Source organism: Amblyraja radiata, chromosome 3 (genome assembly GCF_010909765.2).
Source record: "Amblyraja radiata isolate CabotCenter1 chromosome 3, sAmbRad1.1.pri, whole genome shotgun sequence".
In the NCBI taxonomy this organism is placed as follows: Eukaryota; Metazoa; Chordata; class Chondrichthyes; order Rajiformes; family Rajidae; genus Amblyraja; species Amblyraja radiata.
In genome coordinates this window covers 36,784,762-36,802,494 of record NC_045958.1, presented here as the reverse complement: position 1 = coordinate 36,802,494, position 17,733 = coordinate 36,784,762, and the positions used below count along the sequence as shown (strand labels likewise).

Here is a 17,733-nt window from a genome sequence, read left to right as displayed (position 1 = left end):
GTTTTTCGGAGCCCCGCGCGATGTCGGGACCAGCTCCGCACAACTCCATACGGCTCCGGCGATCGAAGTGGGACCGGCTCTGCAAGGCCGTACGGCTCAAGCGACCACGTTAGGTCGCGCTTGCCGCATGGAGTCGCATGCTCTTGGGACAGGCCATTAAGTACCGCTTTGTCTAATGGCACGAGAGCAGTGTGCTAAGCACATTTACCTTTTCCCACAATTGCACTTGATTCCGTTCAGCTTCCAGTTGCCCCAAGAAACCCTCCAAACTATTGGTTAAATGATAGATATTGATCTGCATTATAACACTTCAATAAACATTCTTGATGCAGGATGTAATCACGAATAGTAGTGAAAAGGCTTGGAAATTAGAAAGATGGATGGGCAACGGAGGTAAAAGATCAGTCATGATCTTTTTGATTGATGGAATAGACACAAGGGGCCGAATGGCCTCCTCCTGCATCTACAATGTGCAGGAATTCCAATCCTGAGAAGTGTCCATAAACTGATTTTGGAGTCACAAATATCATTTTTTAAATAGTAACCGACTTCATCCGACAGGCTTGTGATAATTCTATTATCTCATGAATAAATCACCCCATTGCTGCACATAATTATAAACAAATGAAATATATACTGTATCTAACTATTAATGAATATGAAACATTTTATTAATCTTAATACTAGCTTAAAAATGCTTTACACTCTATGGGAGAATTTGCATCATCGGATTTCGGCAATTCAGATCATCCGTAAACCAAGAGACTCCATGCACTTCTTTTGATCTTAGTTGTGTCTAACTGGTTCAACATCAAACAAGATTAAGATTACATTATCTATACAAATTTAAAAAAAAGTTAGTCTGCAGTTTACACTACTCTTACATTTTGGCTTTTTCCAAGAAAAATAAAATGAATCTAGCTAATTTTAGATGAAGACAAATAATTGCAAACTGTTACTTCTGTTTACTCGCGTGTTTAGGCTGGGAAAGTATTCTGTATGTTAACAAGCATTATATTAAAAACTTTCCTTTGACCTATACTTGAAATTGTTAATGTTAGTATTCCTAGCTCAAAGCCAATGTTCAAGCAACAAAAAGAACATAATTCTTTTGTAATAAATCAAATCCATGGCAGAATTTTCATATTCAAAAAAGTGAAATATTCAACAGTGCAAGGAGCTGTGGCATTGAGTAATGTTATATGTTACCCCAGGCGAATGTGTTGTCCCATGCAATTACCTCAAACCCTACCTTCATCCCTAATAACTGTGATGGCAAGACAGTTCAGCAGCAAGAGATGAACATGAACACACCTAGAAGCTACTAAATTGAACCTAGTTTCACACTTACACCCCTTTTTGAAAAGAATCACCAGTTTATGTCAGTCAAAAACGTTTTTGTTTTTTTTAACCTTCAACTTTTCTGAACAATTGCCACAGGCATGCCTCCAAGACGGCCTTAATCAATAATTTTCTTCAAAGTAACAGTTCCATCTTAGATTTCTCCCTTAACCTCCATAACCTTTGGTAAGTAAAGAAGAAGAATGGGGTTAATTCCACACATTGAAAGCAATCAATTGAACAGAATCAACATGGAATTATGAAAGTAAATCCAGGTGTGAATAATCTTAGTCCATTGCTTTACTCTCTTTACATCCGTCATTGTGTGGCTAAGCACAGATCCAATAGCATCTATAAATTCACTGTTAAAATTACTGTAGTTGGTCGAATCACAGCTGTCAATGAGTCAGTGTACTGGAAATCGATAGAATTCCTGGTTGAGTAGTGCCACAACAACCACTCATTCTAAGTCAATAGACCAAAGAATAATCAATAACTTCAGACAGGGGGATTCAAGAGACCATGTGTAAGTTTTCATTTGTGGGTCAATATGTTCAAATTCCTGGGCATCTCAGCTTAACATCTCAGATGACCCGTTCTGGGCACAGCACTTACTGTAGATGTATTAACAAGAAGGCAGCCAGTGCCTCAACTTTCTTAAAAGTATAAAGAGATTCTGCATTGCACTGAATAGTTTAACAAACTTCTACCAATGCACTGTAGAAAGTATCATGATTGGTAGGATCATGGCCTGCTATGGCAATTCTAATGCACAAGAATACAAGAGGCTGCGAAGTGTTGGACTCAGCCGTCCATCATGGACCGAGCATATCAAAAGCATTTACACCATGCGCTGCCTTATGGTGGAGGCATCTATCATCAAGGATCCCCACCAGTGCCCTCTTCTCACTGCTAAACCTCAGTCAGGAGGTATAAAAGCCGAAAGTACTAGACCACTAGGTTCAGGAACAACTACTTTCCCACAATGATCAGGTTCTTGAACCAACCTGCGTAAATCTAATTGATGGAATACCACTGCCCACTCTTGCACGACCATGGAATGTCTATATTGATATTAGAAAATATCATTTATTTTCTAATATTGTCTTCACTATTGTCTTTTTTTCCTGTAGTCTTTTAGAAATATAGAGTGTCATTTATGCACTTTTATTTGCTTTTTATTTGTTTCAGTCTGTGCACCTGTGATGCTCTTGCAAGCAAGATTTTCATTGCACATGTACCTCAACATACTTGTCCATATGGCCATGAACTCAATTTGACATGACTTGGAATAATGCAAACTGAACACCATGCTGAAACTGCACTCTGTGTTTTCTGTACTGTTTTCAGCTGTAATAGAGGAAATGGAACAAGAAAAATCACAAGACTGGTTCGAGTGGCAACAATTTTGCCTTATGAAAAGAGACTGGAGAATATCGTCTTGGCAGAGTGAGCAAGGATATGTACAAATTTCTTAAGGACTCACCAGGCCGAGTGGATTTTTCCTCACTGACCACAAAAGACTGAATTCAACAATTTAGGTAATCACTCTAAGTTTAAACAAAAATTGTTCAGTTCTGGTATGTGGGCAACCTAGAAAAAAAAAATTTTCAATTTTTCTCTTCATAGATGTTGCCTGACGTGTATTTTCAGCCCAGTTAGGTATTTATCCTGATTTTGAACATTTGTGGGTTTTTGCGGGCGGTCACGGTGGTGCAGTGGCAGAGTAATAGCCTTACAGCGAATGCAGCGCCGGAGACCTGGGTTCGATCCCAACTCCGGGTGCTGTCTGTACGGAGTTTGTACATTCTCCCCGTGGCCTGCGTGGGTTTTCTCTGAGATATTCGGTTTCCTCCCACACTCCAAAGACGTATAGGTTTGTAGATTAATTGGCTTGGTAGAAAATGTAAAATTATCCCCAGTGAGTGTAGGATATTGTTAATGTGCGGGGATCACTGGTCAGCGCGGACCCGATGGGCCAAAGAGCCTGTTTCCGCGCTGTATCTCTGAACATGATTATCATATTCTTTGAAAAGTAATCAAATTTTCAATATACTTTAATAAGGCTTTCTCTCCTACCAGACACAACAATGGCAATGAAAGAGTGCTGGTCCTGACATACCTGTTGGTCCTAGCAAGACTTTAAAATAGAGGTTTATAAAGTGTTTTTCATATACTTACCATACAGCAATGATTGACACGTATCACACTTTATTTTCCCAAGTTATGTGATTATGCTTGATTATTTTACAAGCCTTGGATGGCAGCATTTTTAAATTTACACTTTGCAAAAGTAAGTAATTAATATATTGCACTGCTAATAAAGTGAGATTGTTCTCACTCATGCAAACAACTGTCATTAGCACTCAGACTTGCAGAACCAATGATTAATGAGTCTCACATTTATAAAATAACTCCTGTCGGATAGCCCACCCTGTTCCCAGGCAACATAAATCTCTTACTAACTGCCATTTAAAAAAAACGGAACATGCAGATTTGTGGAGTAAATGTCAAAAACTTTAGGAACTGTTAAAATGTTGAACCAACAAATCTTAATGTTAAATTTACCTTTGATATTAAGAAGCTAAGGATATTCAAAAACCAGTGTCAACTGAATACAGATGCTCCTCGACTTTCGATGCTTCGACTTACGATATTTCGACTTTACGATGGTGCAAAAGCAATACACATTCAGTAGAAACCGTACTTCGAATTTTGAATCTTGATCTTTTCCCGGGCTAGCGATATGCGGCATGATACTCTCTCGTGATGCAAGGCAACGGCAGCGAGCCGCAGATCCCAGTCAGACACTCGATCACAAGTGTAAACAACCGATAGCGAGGCAGGCGAGATAGAAACATAGAAACATAGAAATTAGGTGCAGGAGTAGGCCATTCGGCCCTTCGAGCCTGCACCGCCATTCAATATGATCATGGCTGATCATCCAACTCAGTATCCCGTACCTGCCTTCTCTCCATACTCTCTGATCCCCTTAGCCACAAGGGCCACATCTAACTCCCTCTTAAATATAGCCAATGAACTGGCCCTGACTACCCTCTGTGGCAGAGAGTTCCAGAGATTCACCACTCTCTGTGTGAAAAAAGTTCTTCTCATCTCGGTTTTAAAGGATTTCCCCCTTATCCTTAAGCTGTGACCCCTTGTCCTGGACTTCCCCAACATCGGGAGCAATCTTCCTGCATCTAGCCTGTCCAACCCCTTAAAAACCGGGATATTCCGGCTTCTGGTTCTCAACCATGCCAGAGTAGCTTGGAACCCGTTCTTTCTTCCTCTTTCTCTCGGTTCCAATCTCTCACCAGGAGTGACCGAAACTAGTGGTGCAATGAGCGCCACCAGCCATTTTTATGAGGTGGAGGCGAACGAGATGGAGTAAACCTGGAAAGAGCCCTTCATGTTGGGTTCTTTAGCAGCCTGACTCGTTGCGTCACTGCCATAATATTTTCCATAATTAAATCGACCCCAATGCACTGTAGCAACTGAGGCATTGCAGGCTCTGAAGTTCGCCTCTGGGTCAACAAAGACGCATTAACATGTTTCTCTGAAAATGAGAAGTAAACTTCTCTCGCTGCTGCTGGAGTAGCGCTCTCAAAGTGACAAGAATGCTGTGCCCACTTGATCACTACGATGTTCTGATGAAAAGGAATACAGTGTGCATAGAAAAGCACCTCAAAAACATATTGCAAAACGAAATGTTAGCAGAAGTGCCCAACATCAAGATCATGCTGCTTCCCAATAAAAAAAACAGACACAGCACAGCAGGAGAGAGAATGTTTGGTAGGTTAGGTATATTAAATACTTTTTCGACCTACAATATTTTCGATTTACGATGGGTTTATCGGAACGTAAACCCCATCGTACGTTGAGGAGATACTAAATACAGGACATTTAAAAATAAACAGAAACAAATGGAAGGAGAAAATCAGTTTGCACACTTATTTGCACTGATTTGTAACTATGTAGCAAAATAATGTCAGCAAAATGTAGCTGATCTGTTTAGCATTGTTGTTTTTTGTCGCATTTCAGGAGCAGGCATATTGAAGTGCAGTTTACAAAATCAGACATTACTGACCAAAGTATATGTTCCCTATTAGGCATTTCTGGCCATGGTCCCTCAAACTGTTGACACTGCCTCAGGGAATTTACAGGAGGTGATATGAGCTTCAAGAATCACTGATAATTGTATAGGTAGCATCCAGATTACTTCTAAATAGATTTTCCATATCTCAACTATTTCATTATAAAAATAAAAGTGACACTGTCAGGATGTGGTTCGTAGGATTCTTTAAATTAGCTGACACTACTCCTTAATATTGGTCCAAGGCAACAAGAGCCCATAAATTACAATTGAACAGTTGTATCAACCATTGAAACAATGCCAACAATTCACAAATTTTAAACTCAAACACCATAGAAGTGTTGAAAAATATGGGCATGATATTCCACTACAGACTTTACTGTTGAAGGAGAAATCTGTTTAGTTCTGCCCCAATATTCACCTCCCTGGCCCACTTTTCAGCCAATTTCTCTGCAGAAAAACTTACTTTTGATAGATTCACAGAAGCATAAATAATTTAGGCATTTTCAAATCTTTAGTAAACATAAAAATTAGAATTCACAGATAATGGAAAATAAAAAATAACAATAAAAGTTTTATTTTGTTTTATACAACTGGAAATAAGGGTTATATTGGAAGCATAGAGTCTGAATTTTCTTTTGTACTATCCATTACTGTTACTGCCAGTTAATCAGACCTCACACAGTGAGATAACACAAAACAGAAATTTACTGGATTTATTAAATGTAGTACAGGGGTACTAGAATGACCCAGGTGGAAAATATCAACAGATGTTACCAAATATTATCCTTAAAAAATCTCAAATGCGTTTCTTGTTGCAACCCCCAGCAACATTAGATCCATGAGTTGGAATGGCTTCAGTGGTACAATGTAAAAGGCACATTTAAACATTAGTTCTTTTCACATTTATCATGGAGATCAAATCACAATTAACTTCTTATTAATGCCTTTCAAGTGCAACTCATTTCCTTCTATTACAGTATAATGTCCGCTCAAATATAAGACTGGGCCTTCATACCTCCCCACTAAACATAACAACTTCATTATCTTCTCCACACCCACTTTAACAATGGAAAGCACTTAATAACAACATCCTATGCACTCTGCTCACAAACTTTATAAAAGGACAAGAGGAGAAATCACACCAATAAATGTCAGTTGGCATTGATAGTGTTACATTAAATCAGGCAATACATTTGCAATTCAAAAATTAAAACCATTATGGATATCAAATGCACCGGCGCTTTAATCATATAATTGTGTACTGTGTGTAACCAAGAGATCTAACAATCTAATTCAGCCCTATTCTATCTCCTGCATTTTCCCTTGCTATCACCACTCCTACACAGCCCACCATCCCACCCTCCAAGTGCCCTGCAACCTAGTTTCAGAATGCTTATGTTTCAACCTTTAAATTACAGGTTTCATTGCACATTGCACATTTTGACAAGGGGGGGGAAACATTAAAATAAATCATTAAAGGGAGTGGGATTCTGAACTTCTTACATGACAATAATCTCAAGTCTTTCAATAGCAGCAAATAGCTTGTTTTATAATTGCCACGTTTTATATAGCAAGTGTATATAGTTATTTTAGGGACAAGAAACGGGTAGCATGGTGGTGCACTGATAAAGTTGCAGTCTTACAGCGCCAGAGAGCCGGGTTCGATCCAGATTACAGATGCTATCAGTACAGGGTTTGTATGTTCTCCCCGTGACGACGTGGGTTTTCCCAGGGGATTCCGTTTTCCTCCCACATTCCAAAGACATAGCATTAGTGTACGGGGAATCGCTGGTCGGCATGGACTCAGTAAGCCAAAGAGCCTGTTTCCACGCCATATCTCTAAACTAAACTAAACTCCAAAGGCTAATACAAACTAAATCAAATTTGCAGTCATACTTGTAATCAGTGCATAGGAATACACTTTTTGTACCAAAAAATGGCTCGATATTTTATTCATGATTGTGTTCAATCAAATTAGTCTTTTTTGAGGAGAGTTATTTTACGGATATGAAGTTCCAAGGGTCGTCTTGTGAAAATAGCCCCCAACCCAATCTGTATCCAGTAGAAAAGAATTGGATTTATATTCCGTTCAAGATCTCGGGACATCCCAAAGCGCTTAAACAAACAGTTGTCATTATCTGTATCAAGGACACTTGAAGAGAATACACAACAATGTCATTAATTTGTAATGCAAAAGCTCACCTCATAATAAAACAGCCTACCAATATATCCTACAATGGCTCAAGGAAGAAAGAAATGTGTCACACCAAGAATCAAGAAGAATCTCGGTATGCCATTATCTAATTGTCAGATAGAAGATTTGAAAAATTACATGAATAACATATCCCAGATGTTCATTTTTAAATAATTAGCAAATTAATTAGATGCAATAGAGGACAAAAAATATTTTAAATCGACGGTAGACACAAAATGCGGGACAGGCAGCATCTCTGGAGAGAAGAAATTAGTGACGTTTTGGGTCGAGACCCTTAAGGATCTTTGAGAAAAATGTATTTGAGTTTTATAATCTGTAAGAAAGTGCCTAAAAATTGAAGCAGATTTAGTAATTACAGAAATGCAATTGGGCAAACACTTAAGAGGAAAATGGAATGGGCAAGGAGGACAAATTAGTAGATTTAACTAAGACTTGCATTGAAGCAATGCGCTGAATGGTCTCGTATTTTGTACCATTCTATGATTTTTGCTACCTTTAAGAAGCCTACCATCCCATCTTTGGAAACAAGCTCTGTAAGAATCTTATTGCACATAAAACTCTAATATTCTATAGCAATAGCAATGGACAATGTAATCGTTCTATCAGCGAACATGCAGGAATAGGGATTGAGAGTCGATTAAGGTATTAGGCACAGCCGAGTGCTTTAAATCAGCGAGGTTCTATTTGACTACAGAAAAGGCTTCAACATTCATTACAGCCATTAGCAAACAGAATAGAAAAGTGCAAAGGACCTGAAAGAACCTCTAGGTTGTATTCCTGTCAATTCAATGGGCCAATTTTAGGGCTGGATTTTTCCCTACTTAATTGGAATCCAATAAATGATTTGCCTATTAAAAAATACACAAAGCAAATATTACCATTTAAAATGGTATGTGCTTGGACAATTTCACAAAAAAACAATTAAATGTTTAACAAGTCAATCTAAAACTAATTATTATCTATACCAATTGTGACCCGATGCCAATTTCAATACCCATCTAAATTTTCATCTAATACCATAAGAAATTAATCAAAGATAATACAGAATTCACTTGTTTCTTCATGCATAACAAATTCCTTATTGACTGTTTTAAAGATATATTCCATTAAAAAGTTACTCCGTTATATGTGCTCTGAACCCTTAAATTTACTTACTTACACATTAGCGTCATCCTCTATCTAGCAAATAGTCTATTCCTATTGCCACACAAGGCCTTTTATCTGTTTTGGACAGCATATTCTCGAACAGATGAAGTAGATGCCAATTGATTTGCTGTCGTCCATGGTAAATTAATAGCAACAAATTGCTGTGGGCCCCGTCTTGCTGCTGCACCATGCTTCAGCAGTTTTGCTTGATTTGCTTCATGGTGGACAGCAGTCAAACCTCTTCAAGTCAATTTCTTCTTAACAACCTGCAATACTTCTCCGTAGCAAAAATAGAGCCATTGCTTGTAAGCTAGAAATCAATAATCCTATTGCCCTTAGAAAATGCTAAACAAGCTGTATTGACAATCCACTTGGTACTGGAGGGTATCGGATATAATGCAAATCTATGCTGCTCTCCTCTTTGCACTCTCTGTGCTTTTCTAAAAGGCTTCTAATCCTATTTATCATAATTTCTAATCGACTGCTGCTGTTATGATTGTGAAATTCAATCACTGGGCCAAGCCCTTATATTTGTATTTAATTGCTTTGAACAACAATCACATAGTTATAGCACATTTTTACACGAGCCTTATTCTGCCTAGAAAGCTTCTTGTTGACATGAAGTGAAAAAATAAAATATTCCAAAAAGGGAAGCAGCTGATTGCATTGATGCAGCATGTTTCCTGTGTGTCTCTACATATCAATTTTTCAAAATAATACTTTGTATGTAGATACTTGCAATAAATGAAGCATATATTAAAAAACCTCAACATTTATTGTGAGTCCTTAAAATAATTATCAACAAAGCATACAATTGCATCAGCAGTTACATTTGCTAGCGATCAACATTTTTGACATAAATCTGGATGCACGAAAAGAGTAATTGCAAGATAGAAATTTAATATTGTGGCTCAAGTAACTGTTACAAAGCACTTATTCAGCACTCTTGCTCCTGATGATGTTATATAAATCCCCATATTACATTATATTCATTTTCAGTTTTATTCTACATACCTTGTCAAACATAACAATATCAAATAAATTAAAGGACAAAATACAAAACAACATTAAAATGAACATCATTAAAATGAATCAATGGATTAGGAATTCTAGAAGTTTCGGTAAGCAATCATATTTGAACTCCTGCTGTACAAACACAATTGGAGAAAATTACCATGAAACCAGCAGCTAGTTTCAGTGAAATAGTTCCTTGAACAAATTTCATTTAGAGCTTTCAGCTCAAGAGCTAATACCCTAATATTAATTCTGAGACCATAAAGTTAATACAGCTCATTAATCACATAATTATAAAATAGGAAAAAGGTAATTATAAAAATCTTGGTTATACAAAAGTTAACATAGCTCATAGCTTTCTTTGTGCATAGGACATTCTGTAGCGGCAGATTTTGGCCTACAAGTTATACATCATTACTAAGAAATTACAATCAATTTTAAATTCATGATGATAGCAACAACATTTCCAGAACTCCTTTAACAAGTTGCAGTAGGCCTTTTTAAATTAGAAGAGAGTAAACAATATTTTAATTAGATCATTAAAAGCAAAAAAGTGCAGTACAATTCTCTTACTTTAAATACAATTAATTATAAGAGCTCCATTTATTTGAATGATCACAACAAAATGATCACTATTTTATTTATGATGCATCATCTTGAATGGTGAGCTATGCTTTGTAGATTAACAAATATTTGATCAATTAACATACTTCAAAGTGGATAACTACCTCAATATTAATTTAATCGGTATAGTACCCCAACAGGGGTCAAGGAAAGAGCGTTCACGTCGCAGCCCTGTCTCCACCAATCTTTCCACCACCACGCACAAGAAGCGCAAGATAGACACCATTGTATGCAGATGCCGAGAAGTGTGTTCAGCTCTGGCTGAACAACCTCTAATCTTGTGTGCGGACTCGATAAGAAGAAGTATCCCCACAAGCTGAGAATATACCTTCGATCAATTTATCTGAACATAATGATGCCATTGGTGGAAATCGTTTAAATAGTACAATGCATTTAATACCCTTAAAGACAAAATAAATGTTTTGTATTTACATCCAGGAGTTGCAATGTATGGGTAAAAATCATCTTAAATGTTTAGAGCACCAACATTCTCATATTATTTGCTAAAGAGCATACCCTTGTAAACCCTCCAACAGCAGGTTCTTATAATATCTCACTTCAATAGTTTTTATTGAAAGTGGTGTAGAAAGAATAATAAAATAGATTTTAAAAAGTATCCTTTCCCACAGGTGTAATGCGCCATTATATAGAAGGGTCTCGACCTGAAACATCACCCATTCCTTCTCTCCAGAGATGCTGCTTTCCTGCTGTTACTGCCGCATTTTTTATCTATCTTCGGTTTAAACCAGCATCTGCAGTTCCTTCCTACACATCCTATCCATTATATTAAATATTAGAATTCAATCAAAATTCCATTGTATCCATTATCTGCAAACAAATTCAAAAGCAGCGAAGTAGATTTTAACTTTTAGAAGATGGATGGATGGAAATAATAATTTGAATATTTGAAATATCAGAGTTACCAACTACCATGTACCTCTCGGATTCTTAAATCACTCCTTAAAGCACTAACCAAGACAATCTAATGAGTGAATTCATTCCTAGACCGTTTTCAGGAACTGGGCATAATCGCAATACACTTAAACTGGTGTACTTTTACTAGTACTAGTGACGTCAATAAAAAAATATCCAGAAACCAGATAATTTTGAATAAAATAAAATAAGTGTGTATAACATTCATGTTAGCATAAGATATAGGTGGCATACATGTTTTTGTTTGCATCAGGACACAAAAATAAAATTATATAAAAAGCGGGATTTTTTTGAGTGTGCTAAATCAGAGAAACTCAAAAATTATTGAAACAGGAATCTCAAAAAATGCATTTCTAAAATTAATTTATACAAAAAGAATTTAAAAATCAGTGACGATTGTACGATAAGGAAGTGAAATGCAACCTAATAAATAAAGGGACAGTTCTGGATGCATCAAATATTTAATTTATATCTGTGTTGGATACAATTACATGAACACTGAGAATCAGAGAAACCAAATATCAAGTTAAAACCAAACTGCTTTAAAATACTAAATATTCCTTGCTGTCAAGCCACAACTATTGTTACATGTCAATTAGTTCACATAACCCACACCAAATCATTTAAGTGGATGGTACTAAATGAACTCAGTGACATCATCCTCATTCAACTGTTCTATTAAGTGTTGGTTTAGGATTTTCCAAATTATTGTTATCCAGATCATTGGCAAAATCTCCAGAAATGGTGTTGAGGGAAATAGATGTGTTCAACAATGTTGTAACTGCATAACTAAAAGGATTCTGTTACAGTTCCTTCGGATTCTACTACTTCTGAAAAATATTCTCATGTATAAAACGTATTTTTAGCAATTAAAAGCCTGAAATCCTGGTAAGTCTTCCTCTGGGTGCTTAATGGAGATGTGCGGGGAAAGGTTTTATTTTACACAGAGACTGACGAGTGCCTAGAATGCACTGCCAGGGGAGGTCGTGGCGCAGATACAATTGTGATGTTTATGAGGCTTTTAGATAGGCACGTGGATAGAAATGGAATGAAGGAATATGGATCACATGCAGGCAGACAAGATTAGTTTAACTTGGTATCATGTTCAGCACAGACATAGTGGGCTGAAGGGCCTCTTCTTGTGCTGCACTATACTATAATGGAAAAAAAGGGGAATTAATTCCCTTATGCAGCAAATGCAGACACTGAACATCTTTCTGAACTATTCATTTTAATTTGAGTTTAATGCAAAAATTAAAATATTTGTTAATCACAATTCTTTCGCCTAAATATTATAACTTTTCAGCTAAACAGCATATTCCAATCTTTAAAAGCACACAACTTTACAAATCATTCGCCAACCAGATACTGAAATGTATGCCTTCACCATTTTACTTCACGGCTTTCTCTCAAATTGATTGATAATTACAACTAAAGTCGATATGTACTAATTCGGACTCTATTATAACAACAAAAGTGGTTTCAAACATATATTTAAACTGAAAATTGATATGCTGTGTTTAATTAAAAATGTTAATTTTTTTAATTTACAAATTCTTCACAATCCATTGCAATTTTTTAGTTATTTTATTTTTTTGAATGCACCGTTAGGTATTCATCTACACCGTTAGGTATTCACATTTGATGCTATCATTTCATAAATTGCACCCCGGAGAACACGAGGTGAGCTTATCAAAGCCCATCACACTGGATTTCACAAGCAGCAAACTGCTCGATTTCACCCAAACACATAAGGTGTTTTTTTTCCAAATATATCTGAACTAATGACCGGTACCTAAGAATCACCAATTTGATCCTCATTACTGTGCCCGATCAAGGCTCATTTGCTGTGCAAATTCATACTAAAAAAAACAATATTCCTGATTAGACCATATCCAAGTGGTGTCAAGGGACCAGTAGAGGGGGTGTTATTGTAACAATGACTTTTCTAGTCGACAACTAATTCTGAAAAGCTATTAAATTCCACTTCCTTGTTGATTAATATTTTCCACTTCAGGTTCAGTATTTTATATAATTTTAGCAAATATAAAAAATGTACCTTATTGGGTTGAAAATTCACTGTACATACTATGAATTAAATATAAAATTAATATGCTACAATACATTTCACATTTACTTCATTTGCGTAAAATTCAACAGTTTTGCCTGTGCAATTATTTAAAAATTCACAGTTTAAAGAAATAGAACTACTGCAACCACAAGTGTTTATTTTTCTGAAATTACTGTAGTTAAAACTGTGGAAAAGTTCTTAATTGACTATAAAGTGCTTAAGACATTCCTTGGCCATCAAGTGTGTAATACATGTGCAAGATGTAATCTCACTAAATGCATCAGGAAAAGCAACAGTTCTGGAAAAAGGATTCTGCTAAATTCTTCACACATCACACAAGTAATGTCACCTATTAGGATTACTCCAGTTATTAAAAAAAGTGTTTTCCAATTGCATTTTAAATAATATAATAACAAAAAACATACCTGCACTGTGCTTGGAACATTAAATAATAATCCGCAACGTCTCTCCCATAGATGATGGGGAAATGTGATAAGCATTTAACAAGTGGCAAAATCTGCAATCCGCAAGCAGAATTTCTCATTGTGGTACAAAAGTACCTTTAATTAAGTTACTAAGCATAACAGTGGAGACTCTATTTGATTTACATGCCTGGTATTATGGCTCAGAGTAAAATTATCAATCATGCTGACAAGTAAAATATATCAGTGCACTGTCATTGTTTTTCCACAGGATAGAAAGATTCAGCAAGTAAAACGGGCAAATGATCAATGAGATATTTAGGAAATCATAGAAGATCAAGTGAGCCCCACTAGGAACAAAGTTACAAAAAAAAGGCATGGTGTTTTAGCTTTAAGTTTCTTTGCTATAACAACACTTGAAAGTGAAAACATCCTCAATGGTGTCAGAAAAGGTATTTCTGGAAAGTTGTAATAACTTGACATACTATAATTTCCACTGCAGTAATTTGCATTTAAACAATGGGTAGGAAGGCAAATGTTACTTTGTTGATACTTTTTAATATTGGAATTGCGAAGTGTGTAAAGTAATCCCAAACAGCTATTTCTAACTCACAATATAGAATAAACTGTCATTGAAAGGACCACTCAACTAACTGAATTTTGTTTTATCCACTGTTACACAGTTGGCTCTGTCTCGTCAGCATCATCTTTAAGGAGCTCAATAATCCTGTTAAAAGTTATGCCACTGTCAGCATAGATCTTTCAATTCTCATTGTTCAAAAGGTTATGATGAAACTTATTAAAATCCATTTCAGGAACATATTAACATAATTCCAAATAACAAATAGGCATTAAAAATGTAAGAAACATACCTGTTTGTGCATTTCTATATTCAGACCATAAGACATTTCATAATACTGTGAAGATAAAGAAATCAAATATAGTACTGGTTAATCCATAATGTATCACTCACACACAATAAGAAAAACTGATAAATATGGAACAAAATGATACATTAACAACCATGATAACACAAAACAGTCCAAGATGTTTTTAAAACTTACCATTACATAGTGGCGTTGCATTTCAGTCTTTTCACTGGCTAGTTTTTCACATTCCAATTTCAAACTGTTTATGGAAAGAAAGATTGTTCAATGATACAACATGGGTATTTTATAGACTGTGCTGCAGGCAATAGTTTCTCTGTATAAATGATCTTACCCTGATCATTAGAAAGGTTGCCTTACGAAGGCAGGGTGCACTTAATTAGTGCTGTAGTGCATTTTACTCTTCTGGAAATGATTTATGATGCCAACTCCGTACATGCCAAAACATGACAGTTTGCATTCAAAGATTGATTTTAATAAGTAGAATACCAACGCTGACACATGCGAACATGTCAAATAGCCAACATTATTTCTTTCAATAATATGCTGCATTAATTATAAGAAAACGAAACCATTACTTAGTAATTAAAACTGCTTGATGCAAATCCAGGGGAAATATGCATGATTCTTAAGAGGTTTAGTGCTGTCCAAGATTAGTAACGCCAACGTATTTAGATTAAAAAGTTTATTTTATCTGAAAATAAGCAATAGGATCGTACTCTTCAAATATCCAAGAGAGACAACAATCAGTGTCTCAAAAAAAGATCGAAAAGCAAATATGTCCACTACACATATCTGTGCAGGCGATATTAAGCGCTTCAGTATTATAGAAAAATCATCGCAGATGGTGATCTGCCAAACCGGACATACCAGTGCAATTTTAATCCAGATTTGGGGGATTTACGATAATGAAAGATGCGACTGTTTGACACCAAAGCCTCGGCGTGTTAGGCGAATGAGCAGAACCTAATGGGGAGGACATTACTCACTCATCATCACTTCACATGAAGCAGAAATGTGAAAGCGAGCCAAAGAGCAACCGCGGAAAACCAAGATCGAAAATAACATCGAAACACTAAGGCGCTGAGCGTTACAGTACTATTACTAATCAGGGAATGCATGCATTTGCCCAAATGAGATAAATCACTCTTCGACCAGTTCGAATATGCATCTTTCAAGAAATGAAACACAGGATTCAGCAACATTAACAACTATTTTAAAAAATGCCTTCCACGGCGCCATTACATCGATAACCGATGCAAAAGCCCGTCTGTCCTACATCGCCGACACTAGTACAAAGAGTGCGATTTGCACTCGGACACCATCTTCAATCAAACTGGAGGAGTATCGGAGAGATCGTTTTACAGCAGACAACCAGAAAAAGGGGAGATGACCGGGAAAAGAAAGCCGACAGCACAAGAAGCGTGAATAGTACGGAGCATAACCGAGCCCATGCAGCCAGCTAAGCAGCCAGTCGGAGATTTATAATTAAACAATCATTCAGATTTTCCCCTGTACTTTCAGGCTCATTAACGTTGTTAGATTTGCATATGTGTATATAGATGGCCAATCTCCCTACCTGTGATATTGCGCCTGCAAAAACTGAAATTCTTCTTTGATACGATCGCACGATTCGGAGATGGTGAATTTAAAGGGCTGTGCGGGCTGGTGAGGCGTCTGCAAAGATAAACACGAAGGAACATCAGTACCGAGTCAAACTGGCAATCGACCTTCAATCTCAGGAGATCTCCATTTATTAATAATCATGAGAAAGCAAACGCAAACATTGTACTTTGCACATCTGCAAATATTAATTGAAAGATTATAATTAAGTGAATGTTGTGGAAAAAGCTAGACCCCGCATGCCACTGCCCATGCCTGGTGTTTCGGGTGGAAGCAAAAATATAAATAAACATACACACAACACAAAAACTTACTGGGTGTCTGGCTTGAGGATACATCGCGCTAAGATTCTGTTATCTTTCCCCGAAAGACGTCTTAATTTTTCAGCAGAGTTGTCTCATTCAAGTTGCTTAATTCAAAAGTCGCCAAGTTGTACGAGATCCGGTCGAAAGTAGCAAGCTCCGACCTTCCGCGATGCGAACGATTAAACAAAGTGGAGCATTCGGCTGAGGGTTGCAGAAGTGCCAGCCCGCCGATCCGAGATGCGCCTGGGCTGGGCTGGGCTGGGCTCCGCTCCGGCGGGCAGCAGCTCGCTGCGACCTTACACCATCACTACTCCAGCATTAAAGAGAGCGAGAGCAGCGCGGCCAACCTTGCAATCAGGAGTGCGGAGGCGGCAGCTTTTCCCCCTGCCCTTCATCCGATAACATGCGAAAGTAATGACTTGTGTTTACCAAATTTAGAAGCACGGTGTCATTAACATTCTTACATATTCACAGCCCGGTCAACTTCACCAGCGAGGGATACTAGAGGTGGAGGGATGCGATACTTCGCCTATTCCCCAGCCCCAATCGGTGGGAGGGCAATAAGCGAGCGGCACTTCGGATGTTGTAGTCCATTCCAATTAGTTTGGCGCCAAGCCGCTCAGAGCAACCTGTCACCCGGACTACAACTCCCACAATGCCATTGACAATGGTAATTAGCATCGGCGTCCAACCAATCAGGGGGCTGCAGCTCCAGTCGCGACCCGTCCACCAATCGCCGCGGGGCGGAGGAGGGGTCTCGGCTGGGTGACGGCCCCCATTGTCCACTCCGCCAATGGCGAGCGAGCGTGGCCGCTGCCCCCACGTGGGGCGTTGACGCGGGGCTGGAGGAGCGACCAATGAGCGAGGGTGGAAGGTGCGGCGCTGCCTCCCGCCCGCCAGCGCAAGGTTCGCAGCCGTTCGCTGGGTGTCTGTCTGGGCGGTTTCATCCCTCTCTCCCTCCCACCCTCCCACTCCCCGACGCAAGTGAAAAGTTGGGAATAAAGGGAGAAGAAACATTTGTTCACTTGTCAATCAAAGTAACGTGGGTCTCTTGCC

The 17,733-nt window shown here is 37.8% G+C and overlaps 1 protein-coding gene across 15 annotated transcripts in view; it reads right to left on the bottom strand.

Moving 5' to 3' along the window:
• The window catches only part of LOC116970921 (transducin-like enhancer protein 4), a 119,849-nt gene extending 102,631 nt beyond the window's left edge, over positions 1–17,218 (bottom strand). For 12 of the 15 annotated variants that reach the window (XM_033017595.1, XM_033017596.1, XM_033017599.1 and 9 more), the window contains exons 1-4: positions 16,687–17,218; positions 16,329–16,426; positions 14,927–14,990; positions 14,735–14,779 (exon numbers count right to left, since the gene is read on the bottom strand). In XM_033017595.1, coding sequence (XP_032873486.1) covers positions 14,735–14,779; positions 14,927–14,990; positions 16,329–16,426; positions 16,687–16,710 — 231 coding nt within the window. In that variant the 5' untranslated portion in view covers positions 16,711–17,218. The remainder of the gene's footprint in view (positions 1–14,734; positions 14,780–14,926; positions 14,991–16,328; positions 16,427–16,686) is intronic. The other 3 variants (XM_033017606.1, XM_033017609.1, XM_033017610.1) reach the window with 1 other exon arrangement.
• Between the last annotated feature and the right edge of the window lie 515 nt (positions 17,219–17,733).